Source organism: Mastomys coucha, unplaced genomic scaffold (assembly GCF_008632895.1).
Source record: "Mastomys coucha isolate ucsf_1 unplaced genomic scaffold, UCSF_Mcou_1 pScaffold15, whole genome shotgun sequence".
NCBI lineage: Eukaryota > Metazoa > Chordata > Mammalia > Rodentia > Muridae > Mastomys > Mastomys coucha.
The window spans coordinates 99,657,744-99,681,349 of NW_022196897.1; the positions used below are offsets into that span (position 1 = coordinate 99,657,744).

Sequence of the window (23,606 nt, forward strand, 5' to 3'; positions counted from 1 at the left end):
ACACTGACACAGGCACACAGACATACATAGAAACACACAGGCACACACACATGCACATATACACAGGCACACACACATACACATATACACAGGCACACACACATACACATATACACAGGCACACACGCATACACTGACACAGGCACACAGATATACATAGAAACACACAGGCACACACACATGCACATATACACAGGCACATACACACGCATACACTGACACAGGCACACACACATACATAGAAACACACAGGCACATACACACGCATACACTGACACAGGCACACAGACATACATAGAAACACACAGGCACACACACATGCACATATACACAGGCGCACACACATGCACATATACACAGGCACATACACACGCATACACTGACACAGGCACTCAGACATACTTGGTGCATGTGCCACATAATTTCTTGCTATGTCTGTCATACTCACTAGTTCCCAGAACAAGCAATCCCCTATTGCAAAGTTCATTTGGTTTTAAATAAATGAAACATTTAGCTGCTCCCAGACTCAAACACTATACCATTATAACATATTTGTGCATTTTGGAAATGAAATGGAACGAGTTTTGTTAAGAATGACAGATAAGAAAAAAGGCAGTGTCTATGAGCTCTAAGACAAGAATGAGCTGACATGTGAAATCCAGAGTCAGACAAGGACATTGTGCCTTCCATTCTTCTAATTAGGCCACCAAATGCTTAACTATTGCATTCACTGTGTCGAGGATTGTCTCAGTACAGGCCTTCTTTCTTAAATCTATAACCTGAGATTTTATTTCATAAAGTAGACTCATTCTTATGGAATCACTTTAAAATTTATGGCACATATGAAATGAATGGCTAGTAAATCATATTGAATATAATTGTGCAGTTATAATAATCAATAGTTACTAGCAATGGACCAAAATTTTCTCTTTTCTCCTTTAAAACTTGTGCAATTCTTTACATGAAAGGAACAAAAAGTGAAATATATGTGTATAACTCAAAGAGGGATAGTAGAAATATTTCTTTAAGAAACACCTATGTAAGTGTTCTCATTAGCTTTAAGCATGGAACTATTAAAACCTGAAAACCTGGTAAATTTAGAGACTGTGAGAAAGCAAAGAGCTAAGAATAAAGATGCAAGAAAAAAAGAGGGGGGTCCTTATGAGCTTAAGTTTTTACTGTGAGAGTTTATAACTACAGAAAGCTAATGAATTCTTGCAGAGCTGTGGTATGTTCCAGTTCGAGCCTGGATCCAGTTTGAGATTTAGAAAGGTCGCTCTCCTTCAGTCTACTTCACATGGCTGGAGGCAGTGAGTATACAGGCCTCTGCACTGGTGTAAGGGAAAGAGGCTGTACTAGAACAAAAGCATTAATAAGAAAGAATGGAGCAGATCTGAGAGCAAGGCATGCTAGGTGCGATACAGACAGTACTTGTAAAACTAGCAAGGTATGAGAGAACAAAGGTCCAGATGATTCTCGGCTTTATAGTTTGGGGCAAGTTAAAAGATAACAATGCCTGCTACCATTATTTCTGGTGTAAAACAACAAAATATATGCAAAATTTGGAAGGAAAATAAGTAATAACTATCATTCTAGAAGTGTGCTACATTTCCTAGAGAAGAGACTCTAATTGGCAGTGAGGAAGATGGGGTCAGGGCCCAGCAGAGAGGTCTGGACGGCAGAGACGGAAATAGAAGCAGAAGCTGTGCGATGAACTGACTGTAGGACAATTCTCAATGTGAGTCAAAAATACAGCAAAAAGCCCGAGGAATAGACATTTCAATTGAACTGTGTAAAATACAAATCTGATCGACTTACTTTCTCCTTTCTCCTTGCCAAATTTATTGAAGTATATTTGACAGCTTAATATCATGTATTCTTAAAGTATTATTCAATTTAGAAGTTTCACGTATATACACATTTCAAAGTATTCATCATATTAAAGCTAATTAGCTTTCTGTCACCTTACGTAACTACTATTTATTCTAGGGATGGACACTGAGGATTAAAACCAGGCTCTCCGCTGCTAGGCAAGTGCTCTACCATTGTTCTACATATTCTGAGCCCCTCTTACTGTTTTCCACGATGGTAAAAACCACTTCTGAACAAGGGATGCTGGTCAATGCCTGCAGTCCTGTACTCCAAGGGTTGAAGCAGAAAGCATAGCACAATCTGAAGCTAGTCTAGGCCCAGTTCTGAGTTTTGAACCAGCCTGAGCACTGAGAGCACAAGGTGAGACCCTTTCAAACTGCCCTCTGAAAAGGAAAGACTTACCCTCTGTAGTCTAGAAATCTATATGATATTAATAGGTCAGCTGAACATAATATAAAAAAAAATTACCCAAATAAAAACTGAAAGTTAATAAAATACAAAAGCTCTCTGGAAAGTTCAAGTCTACAATGTGGTATGATCAGCTACAGTGACAGTCCTACATACAGGATCTCCAGAACTCATTCACCTTGTAGAACTCATTACCCATACCCTCGCTCCTCCTCAACTGCTCTGTACTCCTTCCTTGACTTTCATACTTTCGGATTCTATAAATGAGACCATGAAGTATTTGTCTTTCTCCCTTTCCAGCACTGTTCACTGATTATCCATTCTCTTGTGTTACTGGTATACTTGCAGAAGTGCAGGATAGAGGATTGGATTTAAATCAGGGCTCTTTGTTTCCTATTCTGTTGTATTAGTCTATATGATTTTTTAAATGACAAAATCATACTGAAAAATAATGCATCATGAGAGGGTACCACAGCTTGAAATTTATCTACTGGTATACAAATATCCTTATGTAAACCTATATAAATAAGATAGATATTTATATATATTTTACATTTGAAGATGTAAGTGCAGAGTGTTTTAGGTGTGGACTATCAATTTATTAAAAAAACTCAAAGAACTTATCCATATCAAAATCAGATATTCCAGGGCTAATGTTTGTTATGATACCTTGCCTTACCTGAAGAAGCAATACGCTAGTATTAAAATAAATCAGATCAGCATTCTTTTTCTCTGTTGTAATTTAAAACTCTACTAATAAAATGAGAGAATAATGCTTCTATTCAGGGATAGTTGTATTGACTAGTTGTATTTGTAACTGAAGATTACATAAAATATACTTAAAAGTTGAGATATAATCCTTGATTTTATTTCATAAGCCGAAAATCGTAAATAATTTATGAGACAATTGGGTATGGTAAAACTTTGAAGCTTAAAAAAAAATCTGTACTAAATTACTCCAAGTGAAGACAGAATATACTTAAATCAAAATTAACTATACTTTAAATCATATTAAGCAATCTTTTTAATGAAATAATTATTTGAACCAAGTTCAGGTATAAAAGTTGTTAACTATAGAATATAAAAGAATAACATAAATTGCGTTTAACCTTTGCTGTTCAGCATTCTTTCTGGGAAGGCTATTACAATGCACGATTTTAATTATGTCCATTATTATCCAAATGAATGACAGAAGAGTACAATGAGAGAGAGCAATAATTAACATGCCTTGGCATGGCTTATCTGGGCAGTTAGAAGCAGAATCAGATGAAGGTAATGTATAGAACACCACAGTGTGCTTGCGTGGGAGTGGAAGCCAACAATTGGGAAGGCTACACAGTTAAAGCACATGTTCTAATTAGTATGGGCATCTTTACTGTGAACCCTCATGGTGAGACTTTAAAAGTATGCATTAAATTTGGAAAGAAAATCCTAGTTAGCAGCCTTCTGAGAGAAGTGAAGAGTTTAAAACATCTCAAGCTACTTAAAAGAAAGAGGACAGTAACTCCAAGATATTATGCACCATGGCATTATCTGAAAAGTCAAAAGAGAAATCTGTGCATAGCCAAAAGAAAAACTGAAAACAGCTCCATAGAACTGTTCATGAATTTGTTCAAATTGTCTAGATCATCTTATAATATGGTATTTAAAAAATAAAATACCAGAGATGTACTGTGGGAAATGAAGACTACGAGATAGAAAAGGGACAAAGTAACAGGATGATGAGCAGGCAGCATGAGTAGAGGTGCTGGGCTCCTCAGCTAAGTAGACTTAAGCCAGAGGTGTGCAGGGGCAGGGCACTTCGCTGGGTCCTGAGTGGCACGGACCTGCATCCACAGCTTGTGGGAAAAGGACTACTCCAAGGGCACTTTGAGAATAAACCAGTGGTGCAGCAGCAAAAAGCAAACTCCTAGGGGGAAAGAAGAGAGCGACTTGAGAAATTCCAAGGTAATAAATCACCCTGGCCAGATGGTGTTCAGCTGAGAGTTCCTGAAGGAAATAAAGTGTGACATGCCTGAGGATCTGAAAACCAGCAACTGTGTCTAAGCAGTGTTGTTTTGCTAATATGAAGCCTTTCTTTAGGGAAGAACAATGAAATTAAGATTTATAGAGGTATATATGAGAAGCTCTTGTGTTGATAGTGGAGAAACTGATAGAGTCTAATTAAGAATAGCTTCCTTCTACATCAGGATAAGGTTAACTGGCTGAGGTCAAATCGCCCACTGAGTCTATAAAGAGAACACTGTTTCTCTCCATCCTATTAAACTTATCAGGAAATGTCAATAAAATACTAGATAGAAGCAAAACAGTAAATGTAATTTATTTGGGAATTACATGAAGCTTTTAACAAGGTCACATGAGACTGTTGGGGGAAATAAATAAGCACAATCTTCAGGAAGACAGGCCACAGGAGAAACTTCTGCCATTAATTGTCAAAGTTGCTAAGTAAGGAAAACAAAGTTTCAGGGACAATTTCTCTTTTGTTCCCAAGCAGTGGGTCATGGGCATCTTTTGATGATAGCCAAAAGGGTGAGAGACTTAAGAAAGTGTATGTTCAAAGTCTGAAGAGAGAAAATGAAGGTCACCAGCAGCACAGATTTCCTTCCTAGTAGGATATGAAGATTCACACCAGGGAAAAGAGGCATGGTGATAGTGGGGAGGGAAGCAGAGCTCCCAAATCGAGAAACTAAACAAAGTCCAGTAGGCAATGAGGGATAAAAACATGTGACAAAGTCTCAAATTCATGAAATGGAAGTCTGAAAGCTGCAATTCACAGTAGGTTTCTTATCAGTATGTTGAGCCTAAGCAACAGATTTAAAAGAGAACTAACAAGATCTGCTGTTAGCATTGGTAGACTGATTTGTCAACAAATTAGGAATGTTGCCCTCAGTGGAGTCAGTCTTGGACAGTTTATTTACTAAATGGTACATACTTACTAGCCCAATACCAGGCTATTTTAAAAATGTCTTCTGCAGAACAAATTACTTCCATAGCTGGTAGTCCATTAGTCAAAAGTTACAAAAGGGAGACCAGTCTCCATCCTTCAGTTTTCCAACTTACTACCTTTTCTGTCTCAACACCGAGACCAATTATATAATGAAAGAGCAAGGGCCAGAAGTTGAAACTCATGCAGAGACCTGGGCACCCTCGTTTGCCATTACATGACAGACAGTACTAGATGCTCCCAGATCACACCAAGACGTCTTTCACCTGTAACTTTTCTTTCTCTTAAGCACTGTCCTGTGAAGTCACAAAAAGTACTAGCAGTCTTTCAAATATTGCAGATTGCTATTAAAAATACCCATTCCCTTTGGTACAAAAACCCGTGGCCTCCACTGCAGGCTAAACAGCTGGCTCCTGAAACAGTGCCCTCACAGAACCACTGCTAGCCCTCTGTTGCTCTGCTCACTCTACTCATTGACTTACTGTTGGTTCTCTCAGCCATTTTCAGAGTATTCATACATCTTGAAGAAGAAATTTTAAGTCATGGTAGGAAAAACAAAAAGGTATAAAAAATACTTTAACATTTTTATGTTAACACTTCCTGGAAACTGTTTAAGCATTGCTATCACTGTTTAGGGTGTGTTTTATATTAATATTATCTACAAATACCCAACTATTTATGCCATCTTTCCCCTCTATTACTAGAACACGAATTGAAAAGGAAACTACTACTTGTAAAACACAATACTCAGTATAAACATTAATTCTACCCTGACAATCTGCTTAGCTGCTCTGCCACCTCAAAGTACAGCTGGCACAAATTAATCATAATGTAAAAACTTGCTAAGGATGTTTTTCAAGGGCTAGCAGTTAGCAGTGTCTACCTCATACTATATAGACATCCTTGCTGCATTTTCCCTGGTTGGATGCAGTAGCTAGATTTATCCAGTTAATATGAATCAGTACTGATTCTATTATCAAAAGCATTGGCAATCTGAATAACCTCTAAGCCATCAGCAAATGTAAAGAGCATGAGATTCAAGCACATATTCAAATAACTGGCTAAAAGGGTAAGAAGGGTTAGGTAAAGAGAGATAGGTTTTAAGTATCCTAGGGCCTTCCTTCTAACAAGTTGATGCTGATTTACCGTTAGTTCATAGGCCATTTACTCAAGTAACTGAGATCCTTTGTTTTATATCTCTTCCGTATACAGTCTTGCACCACATAAGAGGTATGTCCCTGAAAAGTATAAGCACATTACATCACATTTTAAGTAGCAATGGAATAAACTCTGAGGGGGGAAGAGACGGCTTGACCATTAAAGGCTAGGCTCACAACCAAAAATATAAGAATGGAATTTGACATATTTTCTTGAATGTAATTTTGATGATTTACAACTATAAAATCAAAATAATCACTTAAGAGTTTGAGACTATTAGAATAAAACAAAAAACCCTAAAGCCTCATCTCTATGGGGAAAGGGTTAGGGATTAAAATTTGACTTTGGAGCAGAGTCTAAGAGTAACTTAGCCTTTTTAATTTGGAAATGAAAATTATCACAAATGATATTTCAAATATGTTCAAAAATCCTAATCCTGTTCAAATATGTTGTTGCTCAAGTGAAGCTGGAACTTTCTCAGTGGAAAAAACTTAAGTAGGAAAAGACAGAAGTTGTGTGGAGTCTTGGTGGAGCTGATGAATGCAGAAGGGCGTGCTGAACTTCCCTTACTGTTAGCAGAGCTCACTTCTTCCTGTCTGCAGTCTCTTATGTGGTAATGCAAAGAGTTGTGGTAATTTACCTAAAGAGAAACAAGGACCCTTTACTTCAACTTTTTTTTTTTTTTTGTCATTTGATATGTTAACCTTCATACTTAAAAATTAAGATGCAAAGATGCAATTCTGAAGCATAGCTGAATGGCCCCGGAGCACACTGGATCCATTAAATTTGCTTGTGTCTAATGTGTCTAATTACACCTGCCCAAGGCAGGTGAGAAACACATTCTGATAAGATCCTTTTTTATACTGGAGCCAAAAAAGAAATCAAATCAAATCAGTGACTTCCAATCTAATTAGTATTTAAAACTTTTGTCATATTTGCTCTTTAAGACCTTTATAAAGCCAGGCTTTGTGAAACACCATTATAATTATGTTTTAAGTGTTGGATGCAAACATTTCTGTCTAGAAACCTACTCTAAGTCATCAATGCAAGCCTTCACCAACGTCAATCACAGATGTGTTTCTTACATCTTTCTAGTTTAACATTTTAAAGCTAGTTTTAAAATGGTATTATTTAGAAATAGCAACATTGTTTAAAGTTTTCTAAACATGTAGCTACATCGTATTTGAAAAACCCTTTGCAAAGCATGTAAGAATGTGAGGCCAGCAAAAGCCCTAATGATTTAATCACAGTTTACAGAATGACTTTTTGTAAATGTGTCAAAAATACATATCATCTGTGATAAGTAATATAAAACAGAAAAAAAAAAAACAAGGAAAGCCTATATGTTCTTGTCTTGAGCAGCCACTGAGGGAGACATCAATAGGCAGATTGGAGACCTCAGTCAAAAAGAACTGAAATGCTACATGAAATGATAAACAGAGTTATCACTAAATCTTTAGGAGACCTAAAGATTGTCTGCATAAAACAGGTAGCAAAAATAACAATAATAATGAACCACTAATGAGATCAAAAACTAAGTCATGTGGTATGCACCTTTAATACCAGGACCAGAGAGTATGACTATGAATTCAAACTCTGTCCGCTCCAGTTAGTAAGACCGTATTATAAACAAAGCAAGCTAGCTAACAAGGAGACACGCAAGCATATGACAATTCAGTTCCCCACATAAAACAGATATAAACACATAATTGAAATATAAACAATTAAAAATATAGGATATAAATCATGAGGCAGATGAGTCAAAATATTTCAAGGTTTGTGTTAGGTAAAATATAGTGACAATGATGATAAATGCTGTGTTCTCCATAATATCATGAAAATGGATTTCAAGTGAAAGCAAAATTAGTCAGACTGAGGAAAAGAATTTATCACCAGCAAAGCTAAATTGAAGAATATTAAAATGAGTTATTGAGGCAGTAGTAAGTTATCCCAGAGTTAAGCAAGTACATTAAAGGAGAATAAAGTACAGTGCAAGGGAGAATGGAGGCAATACACATAAATGGTATATAAACAAAAATAATACATTAGAAAGATAGATAGAAGTGTAGATTAGAATTCAAGGTAATACAACATGTCCAGGAAGGAAATATAGTTAATGTACAGTAACCACTAGGCAAGACTGAAAGAAAGTAACATTCAATAGTTAATTAACAAATACAAAAATGGAAGCTGATTAATAAAAAAGTCAAGAAAGAGGAAAAATATATCAAATACCTTTTTATCATTCAGATAAATAGTAAGCTGACTATATAAATCTGAGTCCAATAAATCAATAAACAAAAGCTCAAGTCTAGAATTGTTCCAAGATTGATGCAGAGCAGAAGCCAAGCAGAAGATGAACTAAAGCATAAAACCCTAACAGAAAGCCTGTTTAGTCAACAGTGCCAGAAAGCTTACGTTGGAAGGCAAAGCATTTGAAAACTAAGCGCTATTTTATAAAAAACAAAGGAATTTCTACAGGGAAAGCTGAGGACAACATAAATCCACATGCAGTTAGCAGCAGGTTGGTCCTTTGTTTTGTTTGTTTTAAACAGGATTTCACTATGTAATCCTGGCTAGGCCTAAACTTACTATACACCATGCTTATCGCTATAATATTCAACATTTAAAATTATTTTAAAAAGACAATTTTAGAGAAAAACTCAGTTTATCAAAGTGAAGTAAGATTTGATGAAGATGAAATCTAATCTAGAAGAGCAAAAGAATCTCTCCTAAAAAGGTTTTCCTAAGGAGATGTCCACGTTCAGATGGCTTAGGTAATAAATACTTCAAAACAGTAAGGAAGAATTAATACCAACTGCACAGAAAATCTTTTGGACAACAACAAAAAAGAGGAAACACTTTGAAGCTTGTGTTATGAAGCCATATTACCCACACCTGTCACTACTCTAAAAGAAAATTCTAGACAGGTCATCTTATAAGCTTGCATGTGAAAATCCTGAACAGGGTGAGGACAATGACTCAAGTACTGCTTAGAGAAGATGACGTGACACAGACATGTGACACAGCCCAGTAGTGCAGGCAAGATGATCTCAACAGATTTACTGAAAATACAATTCTATAACCATTCTTATTTCCTAAGTGGTCTCTGAAGAAGATTATCTTAGTTTGGTAGAGATTTATAACAAGCATGGTCACAAATTGTCCGAACAACAAAATAAGAATTTGGATTTAACACTCCTGGAAAACAAGTTGCTCAATGGTTGCTTTGATCAATACAGTTTGACAAGTGACAATACATGTCTAAGAAGAAGAACAACAACAACGATGCAGTTTCTTGGTGCTGTGAGCTGACTAGTAACAGATACAACTCTCTTAGGGACACTTTGTTGTTCTGAAATCCTGAGCACCTAGATCAGGTGCAGGCTCTCCATTCATAAAGCATAGCATTAATGCTTTTTGTTTCACAGAATTCAGTTTCACACACTTAATTTTTGTAAAAGGCAATTAAACACAATGGATTTATGGCACATATTAATAGTAAATGTCACAGTAAGACTTATTAAAATCTTTCACATGCATTTTGGCCATTACTACTGATTTATTCAATAGTGATGAATAAACCCAGGCCATGCCTCTGCACTGGCAAGGACCTCTGTAGCAAAACAACAGGGATAAAGAAAAGTTCAGATAAAAGTGGGTAAGGAATGGGATCACAAAGTCATAGATGTAATCATAAAGGCTAAAGGTATGAAGTTCTTAAAGGGAAAGATTGACCACATAACTACAGAAACTATCAAAGGATGGATCTACAAAAGTTAATGCATTGAACGATAACAAAATGAACATGTTTTGTCTTTTAAATGGTAACACTAGAGAGTGGAGGAAAAAAACACATAGCAGAATATGAGAACAGACTTGCAAATCACAAATCTTATAAGGGAATTATATTCAGAATTTGTAAAACAGCATATACAACAATTCCAAAATGGTAGAAGGGGCTGCGGAGAAGGCTCAGTGGTAGAACGTTTGTCTAGCATGGCTTAAACCTTTGGCTTGATCCTATACACCCATGCACACACTCTCAAATGATTTGAACTCTCATCCTTTACTAAGTACATGAGATGAACAACGTCATTAGTCACTAGAAATGTATAAAATAATAATGGCATCAAATGCAATTATATCCACTGGAGAGCTATAAAAAGAAAGAGAGGAAACACCACATGTTGATAGAATGTAAAAAACAGGAAGCCTCCTTAAAACCTGGTAGGAAACTAAATCGGTAAAAATTACTCTGGAAGTCAATTTGGCAGTTCCTCAAAATTAGATATATACGGCATCGTGATACAGAAATTCTACTCCTAAGCACATATTCAAGGGAAATGCAACACATGGTAACAAAACTTGTATAAATGTTCACAGGAAGAGTCTTCACAATCACCCTCAAGTAAGAAGAACACCATGTTCATGGACAGAAGAAGAGCTTAATAGTATGCAGTATAAAATATCTCTGTAATGGGATATTATATAGATACACAAATACCCAGAAAGGACACATGATATAATATGGGTAAAAACTGTAAACATTATTCTTAAGGAGCCAGTCCTAGTAGGTCTTATATTGTAGAATTCTATTAGTAAGAAGTTGAGACATGAAAATCTATGAAGGTAAAAATAGCTTTTCCTTCTGGTGATTGGGCCTTGGAAGAAAAAGTAGAATCTGAAGGAGTTATATATTGATAGTAAGCAGGCAAGAAATTTTGGTGGGGATGGGAACAAAAATGTTATAAATTTAGATGTGGTAATGAGTGAACTTATATATTTACTTAAGATTACATTTTGAACTTTAGACATGTATAGAATAAAATAGCTGGATTCCCTGTAAATTGAGTTAAAATTTGTAGAAATAAGGGAGATGAGGCTTAAGGTTCAGCAGGGTACTAGAGGGTATGTTCACCATGTACAAGGTGTTTGTGGGCTCAAATCATCAAGGCAGGAGGGGAATGTATTGTCAGATATTACACAGGTAGAGGAAGTGTTAACATTGTTATCCCAAGATGATTATTGTTATTTTAAAATTATTTTACTCTGTGTGTGTGTGCACTCCTATCAAAAGCCCCTAAGTATCATTAAAACACAAGGACTATCTATACTGATCAAGCTATAGCATGTGCTATTCTTATATTAACCTAAAGAAGTTTACAAAATGTGGACATATTAAAGCATGTTTTAAAGATGGTTACATGGTATTATTAGATATCAGGTACTTCCACAACCTGACCTTAGGAACTCAGTGCCTGAAACCAAGACATGTGGCCCTGCTCCCGCAGCAGTCCCTGACAGTACAGATTGCTCTTTCTTCTTTTCTCTCATTCTATTGCTCTTGCTCTGTCCATCTTACTCTGTTTGTCTTTCTCATGTCCCCACTCTGAGATTGCCTTTCCCCTCCACACTCATAATCTCTGTTGGGACATTCTGATCCACCAAGATACTCTGCCACTAAGTCCTAACAGGTATGTTATACCTAATATAATTCTGCTTGAGCATATAACACATTTTTCATAAAAGTATTTTTATAATTTGATGGAATTTTTACCAGTAGTAACCATCTATTAGATTACATCGCATCAAATACACGTTCCTTGAGGGTGGTCTTCTAAACCCCATAGAATTCAGTGATTCTCAACCTCTGGGTTGTAACCGCACAGGGTTTACAGATTAGATATCCTGCATATCACATCATTATATTATGATTCAGAAAAGTAGTAAATTTACAGTTATGAAGTAGCAACAGAATAATTTTATGGTTGAGATCATCACAACACAGGAACTGCATTAAAGGGTCTCAGCATTAGGAAGGTTGAGAACCAATGCCTTAGATAAACACCATTTATAGTCTATACTTGATAATCAATCTATGCAGATAATAGAACCTGATTTCTACTATGCCCTTGTAGATTCCTTAGCAATATGTTCTTTTGATTCATACTCAGAGTACAAAGCTTCTACTATACTATTGTGTATATGTTGAAAAACAACATATACACAAGCCATTAGTAACAGCTGTGATCACTGAAATGATCAGAACAGTAATTCTAAGCTCCCCAAGAACTGCATGGGAGCTGCAGGTTCTGAATTACCACAGTGAGACACACAAAACAGCCGGCAACACTGCTACTGTTAGGGGGCACCTTTATGTTATCAGCTTCCTTTTTTTGTAGAATAAAGGTCCAGATATTTTCTTACCACCTGTTAGGGTTAGCACCAGATTGATTAGAGATATCTAATCTGAGACTTTGGATTACATCCCTCAACATAATTTTAATTTGCTTGTACATCTATTTCATCTCTTACAACTCCCAATATTTCCATTTATTAACTGTTTTGACATAAACTCTTTTTTTCTATAATTAGGCTTTCTGGTTCAATAGATTTATTATTAGGGCCAGTAAAAACAGTAGCTTTGTTAATAATTTCCTTAGAAAATACTACAGGATTTGATAAATGAAGACTCACAGGACACTAAGCTTTGTGTTTACAGAAAGGTCTTAAATGGCTACATTGGGAGGGAAGTACTTATATACTTATACATGCTTTTAAGAATATCTATATTGTAGATTCATTTGACCAGGTTTTTATACCACTGCCTTCCTCAAGCCTTGTTATCTATTAGTGCAATGTGGAAAAAAAAAAGAAAATTAAAAATGGAAAACATGATTTGGCTAGTGAAATTTACATACTAAGTTTTGTTCACAGATAAGAGTAGCCTACGTTTTCTAGATGCAGCCTTAAACACAGGCCTAGAACTCCATGTCCTAGTTCAGTGCTCTACTGCTGTGATAAGACACCATGATGTAAAGCAACATGGGGAGGAAAGGGTTTTACAGGTTGAAGTTCACCATCCTGGGAAGTCAGAGCTGGCACTCAGGGCAGGAACCTGGATGCAAGAACTGAGGCAGACCTCTTGGAGGATTACTGCTTACTGACTTGCTCCTATGACTTGTCCAGCCTTTCTTACACAACTCAAGACCACCAGCCCTGGGATGCCACCCCCAGTTAGGTGGGCCCTTCCTTCTCAGCCATTACTCATGGCTGAATTGCCTAGAGGCCAATCCTGTGAGACATTCTTGTGAGATGGGAAGATATAAGACTGCCTGCACTCTCCCTTGTCACTTTATTCTCCCCTCCCAGTTAGTGCCCCTCCCAGTAGGATCCTGCCAGTACTTCTTTAGCTGATTAATGTAACTCTTAAACCTATTTGATTCTTCTCATGATCAATTAGTTACTTTATTAAATGGATAAGGACAAAAGGACACTTAGCTGTATGATTAGAAAATGGTTTCAAATTGCTGAATTGGGAGGAAGGTATGCATATACCTATATATGCTTTCAAAAATATTTACTGTTGTTTTGCAAACATATCTTTCAAGAAGAAGAAAACTTTCCAGCAATGGGAAAAACTAGTCTTGTACTTTCTGTCTGGCTGGGATCTCCCAATCCCTTATTTATATCAAAATGCATCTTGATAAGAGCAGTCCAGATAAGGACTTCCCCTCTAGCAAGTACTGCCATTGATTTTTAAAATCAATGTACTTATTGTTTTCCCCAATACACAATTAATACATTCACAAGAAAATTACCTAAGTCCTAAGGGGTTTTATTTTACTTAATGGAAGGAATAAAAAGGTATAACAAAAGACAATTGGCCTTATTTCCCACCAGTACCTTGATTTTCTAATAATAGTAACTCCTATGTCCTTCAAAAATCAATTTTTTTTTTTACTAAAGGAAAGGAAATACAGATAGAATACAGAATTAGTATAGTTCATATACAGTTCAAAATTTGATTTATGTATCATTAAGTCCTGATGCATGAGATATGTATGTATTTAGACATGTAGACAAGTATGATCTGAAACCAGGACACCAAGGGTTTCTTGAGAACAGGATGCTCTGTGTCTAGGACTGAGAATGGACCAGATGATCACAACAGGTCACACCAGCATTGCTGTCATAGTGTCAAACTGGAAATGACTAGTAGAGTGTCAACTACTAGGAGAGTTAAATTTACTGTTACACTGAAACGTCGTCTTATTATGAGGGTGGACATAATACTACGGTCTCCAAAGTGTGCATGCTTCTCATAAACAACATTTTGAGCCAACAAAATCACAGACATAGTAGAGAATATAATATGCTTCCACTTATAAACATTACAAGTACAGTAGTAGACTAATTTAGGGCACTAGTCTATCATGTGTGTGAGATGTTCCCTCCCTTCCCTACAAAAGTTTAAAAATTAAAAGTAAGCAAAACTTAAATAATCATGTGTGAGGGGACTTGCTAACTTTAGGAGGGCAAGTATCGATGAAGACAATGGTAGTAATTTTATCTAAAATCAGGAGTTCAGTTCAGCCATGTTTCCTTTCATCAAAGTGTATACTTAGCATTGATTATTTTTTGCATTTGTTGTATTTTAACAGAATTTCCTAAAGAACAAAACACAAGGAACATCTACATTAAGTACATGGAAAAAAATCTCTAACATAAATGCAAAACAAAAGGGTATGTTACAGATTACTATGTGGAAAAGATGCAATTCACATAACAATAAAGAGAAAGAGAAAGCAGAGTATTTATAAGTATACTCATAACAATTCTGAAATATGATCTATTATCATGTATGTTTGTAAGTATGGGAAAAATAATAGTTAGCAAGAGAAATGAAAACAAAATACACACATTTCCCCTTAAAAATGTATGATATAACAAGAATGTTTTCATTTAATCTCATTGATATAAAATCAAAAACAAATTATTTCTCTAATTTCATGAGAAGCAGTTGTTTAAGTGAAACTAGAATAAAATTCTTTATATAATAAGCTGTTAATGTTAAAAACTTAAGTTTACTGGCACATGCTAGATATTATTGTGGGTAGCAAAGCTGGAGGGGCCAAGCCACTGCGCCCTTGACTAGCAGCCAAGGAGGCCCAGGAGTGCTTCTGACTACTAGGATCTAGACTTGCTCCAGGACTTCCTCACTATGCCCCCACTGCCTCCTTATGAATGGTAAAATGTATTCATTGTCATTTTATCCTTTAAGTATAAGATTTTGATATTTTATTTTCATCAATGGTTCCGGTTAAGAGATTATCTGGAGTCTTGAGAGACTGAACTTTTAAGGAGTGTTAAGAAAACCTATGGAGACTTTTGAAGCTGACTAGATGCATTTTGTATTATGATATGGCTGCAATCCTTTGGGGATGAAGGAGTAGCAGTTTCCACAGGATCAGATAGTTGAAGACTTGGACACAGTTGGTGGTCCTGTTTTTTTTTTGGGGGGGGGGGAGGGAATGCCATAGAATCTTCCAGAGTAGTGTCCTTGCTGGTGGTAGAATGTCACTGAGGGGTGGGGAATAGTTTGCTTTGAGAGTTTACAGCAATTCCTCTTTCCCCCTTTGTTCTGTTTCCTGACATGATCTCTCAGTTCCTGGCTCCTGTGGTCATGTCTGGCATTGTTGTCATGCTTGCCCTCCATGATGGACTCTTATCAATATGTACTATTTCTTCCACAGGTGGCTTTTTATCATAGTGTTTTAGTGAAGCAATAGAAAAGTAGCAAATATAGACAACAAGATTACAATGTACTTATTGGTAACATATTTTACATGTCCACATAGTATTGTGTTTTTCCTATCATGAAACCATTATGCAGAAAATGCATTTTCTTTTATCATAAAAGTTTTATTTATTAAAAATTTCAGACAATTTTAATGGATGAGAGTGGCTTTGAAACCTATACTTTATTATATATATGCTTCTATACATTTAAAGGGATTGTGACCCTTAAGGTAAGTTTTCTTCAATAGTGTTTGTTAGAATAAACTTCACACATACTTATCTATAGGTAGTCAACAGAAATCATGGGTTATAAATGTTAAAATTAGATCTAAACTTTTGTTAGACATAAATGGTACATAAATTAATTCAGTCGTATTCTTTACCACTCACTCTATACTTCTATTCCCCTCCAGAAGCACATATTAAATGCAGACACACAACACTAGTTATATATTATCATAAAGGGGGCAATGTCAAATTCTTTGGCTTTATCCTTCCTTCTAATGGTAAGATCTAGTTAAAAACAACAACAACAACAACAACAACAACAACAACAACAACAAAACAGCATGGTAGAGAATGAACTTCAGGACAGGACTGCTTCATCTTAGAAAATGCAGCAGACATTAAGAATCATGGAGAGAAACAGAGCACACTCTGCACAGATTCACACAGAACCCCATCAATAAATATGGCTTTGTTGTAGACTGTAATTTAAGAGCTTGTCTTAACTAGGGTTTCATTGCTGTGAAGAGACACCATGACCACAGCAACTCTTATGCAGGAAAATATTTGTTTACAGCTGGCTTCTAGTTCAGAGGTTTAGTCCCTTATCATCATGGTGGGACGCAAGGTAGCATCCAGGCTGACATGGTGCTTGAGAAGGAACTAAGAGTTCTATAGCTTACTCTGCAGGCCAGAGGAAAACAAAAGAGAGCCACTAGGCCTAGCTTGAGCTTATGAGACCTCAAAGCCCACCCCTACTGACATACTTCCTCTAACAAGGGCACACCTACTCCAATAAGGCCATACCTTCTAATAGTGCTACTCTCTATAGACCTATGGAGTCATTTTATTCATAGGACCACAGATCTGCTCAGTAGATTTCTCTCATAAATGAGATTACACTTTATCAATCATTTCCATTTTAATTGTCAAAGAGAATGGCTGCACATTCACTAGAGAGCATTCAGCAAATAGAGCAGAGTGGTGTTTACCAGCTACTGCTATGTGCTGCACATGCATCATCCTTTCTTAAATGCTATTTGAAAACACAAATTTATTAATAAAAAACACTTCAGAGTCTGGAGGGGTGAACACTCTGAAGGGATGTTCACTTCACAGTTAGGCCTTGCCACCTGAACCTCCAGAGCATTCTTTGTGATGAGCTCATGGATTAAATTGGCCTCAAGCATGTATCAAAAAGAATACTATGATATAAGGTCAAAACCACAATTTCCCTTTGCTCACACATATCAAATAACATTCTCTCTGATGTGACTTTTTTTCATGATTCTTGACCAAAAAAGTGGTTCTTTTAAAAATAATACAAATAAAAGCATTCTATTTTAGTATTATTAACAATGCTAAAATACAAGATAAACATTTGGTGACAATTATGTAATTTAAGCAGCTTCCAAAAAAGAAAGAAAGAAAGAAAGGAAGGAAGAAAGGAAGGAAAGAAGAAACACAAAAACTAAACACCAAAAGGATCACCCCAACAATTCCTGTATTTTCTGATTACATTAACCTTAACTCCAAATTAGACAGTAATTTAGAAAACCATATTATCAGTTTTAATCATTAAGCATATACTTCATATGATACACTCACTATTTTTCTCTTCGGCAAACATGCAAACAGCTATTTCAAAATATTCTTTCTCTCTCTCTCTCTCTCTCTCTCTCTCTCTCTCTCTCTCTCTCTCTCTCACACACACACACACACACACACACACAGTATTTACTTCATTTGTACATGTCTACATGTTTATATTTAAATCACTGGACCTTCCTTAGTGCATATCTATGGGGTAGTAGACAATTGCTCTGAAAATTTGGTTACTTACCCAAAGCTGCTACTTTGATGATAATGGCCTTGATATTAGAAGCTATCATCTCTCGGAGCAAATCTTCCTGGTTTCTCTGCCAAAGGTAAGCTAAAGGTTGGAGATTGAGTCGTTTACATCTGCAAAGTAAAAAGAAAAAAACAAAATCAAATGATGTGGCTTTGTTCCATATGAACATATTAGGGTTCCCAGAAACATGATTTTAATTTTAATGTTTCTTTCAAGGATTTTAAATATTTAAAATGCCCCCCTTCCTTCCTTTCTTCCTTCCTTCCTTCCCTCTCTCCCTCCCCCTCCCTCCCTCTGTTCTTTCTTTCTTTGTTTCTTTCTTTGTTTCTTTCTTTGTTTGTTTCTCTCTCTCTCCCCCCCTCTTTCTTTCTTTCTTTCTTTCTTTCTTTCTTTCTTTCTTTCTTTCTTTCTTTCTTTCTTAAAATGGCTTGTGATACAAGAGAGATAGCACCCAGAGTAAAGGCACTTAACCTGCTGTCTGAGTTCAATACTGGAAGTCCTACAGTGAAAGGAGAGAAATAACTCCTATAAATTGTCTGCTGAACTCCACATGTATATCATGGGATGCCCATAACCACATACTCAGACACACACATACAAACACAAATGGCAAAATAGGGAAAAAAAACATAAAAATGTCTTGCACATTTAATTTTTAAGGACTATGTACAAACATAAAAAATTAAATTTCCAGGTAACTGGAAATATCAACTTTAGTAAGTCTTTAAATTTAGAAATCAATGCTGAACAGCATATCAGTACAAATTAATTTTAAATGCTTCCAAAGGTTGGAAAACAGGGAAAGGCATAGTAATATGGACATATGTGATAAACTCATGCTTTACAAGTTTATCAGAATCTCCATACTCTAAACATCCAGGGGAAAAGGAAGGAGAAGATTCTTTTTTTAAATTTTTTTTATTAGATGTTTTCTTATTTATAATATCTCCTTTCCCAGGTTCCCCTCCAAAAACAAACAAACAAACAAAAACTAAAACAATCCCCTGTTCCTTTCCCCTTCCCCCTGCTCACCCTTTTGCATTTTGGCCCTGGCGTTCCCCTACACTGGGGCATAGAACCTTCACAGGGCCAAGGGCCTCTCCTCCCATTGATGACCGGCTTGGCCATCCTCTGCTACATATACAGCTGGAGCCATGAGTCCCTCCCATGTGTACTCTTTGGTTGGTGGTTTAGTCCCTGGGAGCTCTGAGGATACTAGTTCATATTGTTGTTCCTCCTAAGGGGCTGCAAAACCCTTCAGCTGCTTGGGTCCTTTTTCTAGCTGAAGGAGAAGATTCTTAACTGTCCTGAGACAGTTTGGCCAGGTTTTCAACCAAATGACTTGCTGATGGAGTGGTATTACCTATACTTTAGGCCAAAACTGAACGTATTATTTATTTATATATTCAATTTAATCGAAATATATAAGAAATACTTAGTTTACCCATGGGGTATGGTCAATTGAAAACCTGGGCATGATCCAGTGGATGAGCACCTATCTCGCGCATGTAGACAGCACTTTTCAGAGCCAGTGTGTGACTGAAGAGTAGAAAAGGAGGGGCAGGAGGAGGGCATGGCATCAAGAGGAAGACTTGTAGGTTCTGAGAGGAGGTAGAAGAAAGTAGTGGGCTTATGGCAGTACTTAGTTGTGTACACACATGACTTTCCCAAAGAAAAATTAAAAATATAAACCAAATACGGCTCTTGTTAACTGGGTATGCATATGTTTAGCTCTGTGGAGTGTGTATAACATATTTACTTATTTTTTAGGTACAATTATTTATTTTTTATTCATTAACAGTGCATTTTACTTTTAGAGGAGTTTGGGATTACAATTCTAGCCTTGCATGTTCTGAGCACACACTCTGACACTAGGCTTAGTGTCAATTTTTTATAAAATCAGTTTTTAATATATCCTAATTGTTAAATCAGTTGTTTATACAAATTGGTGTTCTCTTACACATTTTCTACTCGTACACGTTGATAGTCAGAAAGTATAGCACCTACTGATACCCCTTCTATTTCTTCTTTTTCCTGAAAATAAAAGAGACACATACAAATTAAAAATAGGCATCTGGTTTGTATCATACTCCAAAAAATATACATAGTTCTACCTCAAGACCCAGCTATACCATTCATATGTATATGCATGTTTATGGATGCAGAGCTAGAAAGGAAAGGATAAAGAGGGAAAACACGGAAGAATGAAAATGTGGTGCCTAGCCCAGGTGATCTAAGGCACCCACGATTAGAGGTGAGGAGGACACATCTGTCCCAACACTGGGAGCAACTAAGACTAGCGGGACCTAGACACACAGAAACTCCACCAGTCCAGAGGCACGGGTTGCTTCTGGTCTGTCTGGGTCAGTGCTCTGAGCAGACCTTGGGGGCAAATTTTGCAGCCAGTCCCACAACACCCAGAGGAAGCTTCACTCCCAAGCACTCTGATGGGCCCAGGATCACAGGATCCCAAAGACAGCTTGACTCTTGAGGAGTTCTGACACAACCAGGATCACAGAAAGGACAGGCCCCAGTCAGATTTAGCCAGGGCAGGTAGCACTAGAGATAACCAGATGGCAGGAGGCAAGTGTAAGAATGTAAGTAACAGAAATCAAGGTTACTTGGCATCATCAGAACCCAATTCTCCCACCATAACAAGTCCTGGACACACCATCACACCAGAAAAGCAAGATTCAGATCTATCATCACTTCTCATGATGATGACGCAGGATTTTAAGAAGGACATAAATAACTCCCTCAAAGAAATACAGGAGAACACAGGTAAACAGGTACAAGCCCTTAAAGAGGAAACACAAAAATTCCTTAAAGAACTACAGGAAAACACAATCAAACAGATGAAGGAAATGAACAAAACCATGCAGGATCTAAAAATGGAAATAGAAATAATAAAGAAATCAGAAAGAGAGACAACCCTGGAGATATAAAACCTAGGAAAGAAATAAGGAGTCATAGATACAAGCATCACCAAGAGAATACAAGAGATAGAAGAGAGAATCTCAGAGGCAGAAGACACCATAGAAAACATTGACACACAGTCAAAGAAAATGCAAAAAGCAAAAAGCTCCTAAACCAAAACATCCAGGACGCAATGAGAAAACCAAACCTAAGGATAATAAGTACAGAAGAGTGAAGACTCCCAACTTAAAGGGCCAGTAAAGATCTTCAACATATTTATATATTTCCCTAACCTAAAGAAAGAGATGCCCATGCACATACAAGAAGCCTACAGAACTCCAAATAGACTGGACCAAAAAAGAAATTCCTCCCATCACATAATAATCAAAACACCAAACACAGTAAACAAAGAAAGAATTTTAAAAGCAGTTAGGGAAAAAGGTCAAGTAACATATAAAGGCAGGCCTATCAGAATCACACCAGACTTCTCACCAAAGACTATGAAAGCTAGAAGATCCTGGGCAGATGTCATACAGACCCTAAAAGAACACAAATGCCAGCCCAGGCTACTATACCCAGCATAACTCTCAATTACCATAGATGGAGAAAACAAGATATTCTTTGACAAAACCAAATTTATACAATATCTTTCCATAAATCCAGTCCTACAAGGGATAATAGATGGAAAACATGAACATAAGGAGCAAAACTACACCCTAGAAGAAGCAAGAAAATAATCTTTCAACAAATCCACAAAACCTAATTCCACCTCTAACAACAAAAATAACAGGAAGTAACAATTACTTTTTCTTAATATATTTTTTAAAGATTTATTATCCTTCTTTCCTTCCTTCCTTCCTTCCTTCCTTCCTTCCTTCCTTCCTTCCTTCCTTCCTTCCTTCCTTTCTTTCTTCCTTTCTTTCTTTCCTTCAAGTACACTGTAGCTGTCTTCAGACCACCAGAAGAGGGTGTCAGATTTCATTTTGGGTGGTTGTGAGCCACCATGTGGTTGCTGGGATTTGAACTCCTGACCTTTGGAAGAGCATTCGGTGCCCTTACCCGCTGAGCCATCTCACCAGCCCCTTTTTCTTAATATCTTAATATGAAAATTAATTTTACCAACATATCCTAATCGATTGAAATCCAAAAATTTGAGGAATTAGAAATTTGTTGACTGTCATCCAATGGTCTCTCTAATTTAATAATTGGAGAAATAGGTCCAATACTGTACAATCCATATACACTTTTCTGCTTGTTTGTACATGACAGTGTCTTGCTGTGTACAACATAATGGTCTTGAAACCAGGCTTCTCCTATCTCAACCTCTCTATTAGTAGGATTGTTTATTGATGATTTTTCAGTATGGTTTTCAGAACAGCTTACATATCTCAAAAGTCTTAACTTGATTGGACTGGAATAATCCAGCTTCCTGGGCTTAAGCACTATCGTTCATTGTCATTTCTCCAGTCCACTTCACAAATTTTTACAATAAAGACCTGAAAAGTCTACGGATAATTACAAGTTCTACTGGATCCTTGTACATTCTGAATGTTCTTTTAACTAGGGAAAATAGAGCTTAAGGGGAAAAATCTCTCGGTGACTGTGATCTGGACAAAACAGTAACTAGGCTTAGTCTCTAATCCAGGACTGCTCTTATCTGGGAATACAAAGCCCAAGATATGCTAAGTCAACAATGAATTCAAAACCATGGACCTCTCCTCAATCTAAACTTGATTGTTGATGAACGTAGTTCTGTGCAAGCCTGCTGGAGATAGCTATAGCTGCTGTGAGATCATTACAGCATTCTGTATTATGCCCAAACAACAGCATTTCACATTCCCCCTGCTTCTGACTCTTATATCCTTCTTGTCCCTCTTTTTGCATCTTGTTGCTCTTTTTGCATCATCTTATGGAACAGACCTCATTAGCAATCGAGGAGCACTTATTTGTTCCTATGGTGCACATTCTGCTGTTACATTAGTAAGCACATTTTGCCCAGTGGGTTCGTACTGTAGTCCCTAGGGCTTTCACCTGGGCATGACTATTAATTCCTGATACAGGTGCCAATCCTTGTGACCTCAGCAGCATGTACTGCATCCTGCTTTGCCCCGCTGATCCCTGACTTTTACATCTGCTCTTCCGCTTGTCACTGCTTTCCATCCCAGACCACTTTCTTTTTAATACGACCAGAAACTAAACACCATCTCTTTAAGATCTCTTACATGTTTGTCTGAAGTTCTTTGAAAAAACATCTTACCGTGGCTTTTGCTCTAAAAACGTCTACATAAAGCATAAGTCAGTAAATGTCTATACTTTAATAAAGGTGACCATGAAATTTTACAGTGTTTCTGTACTCTTACAACCACCTAAAACACAACTAAGAAAAGAATATTCTGTAACATACGACAGCAATAAAAATCTTTGTTTTAAATCAGTGAGGCATAAGTTAACAAACTAGTAGGAAAAAGGACAAAACTATAATATGCAATTTTAAGAGAATACATACAATGTCAAGACTCCTTAAAAAATAAATACAGGTTAAAACTAGACAAATTTATAAAATGAATATTTATGTTTAAGATGTAATAACATTCATAGCTGATGAGGGTATAGGAAGGGCATAACTGCAGACACCCATGCTAAGTT

The 23,606-nt window shown here is 36.7% G+C and overlaps 1 protein-coding gene across 3 annotated transcripts in view; it reads right to left on the reverse strand.

The window, feature by feature from the left end:
* Dph6 (diphthamine biosynthesis 6) overlaps positions 1-23,606 on the reverse strand; it is a 142,516-nt gene that overhangs the window by 23,900 nt on the left and 95,010 nt on the right. For all 3 annotated transcript variants that reach the window (XM_031371401.1, XM_031371399.1, XM_031371400.1), the window contains 2 exons: positions 20,005-20,078; positions 18,036-18,154 (listed from right to left, as the gene is read on the reverse strand). In XM_031371401.1, the coding sequence (XP_031227261.1) occupies positions 18,036-18,154; positions 20,005-20,078 (193 nt within the window). The remainder of the gene's footprint in view (positions 1-18,035; positions 18,155-20,004; positions 20,079-23,606) is intronic.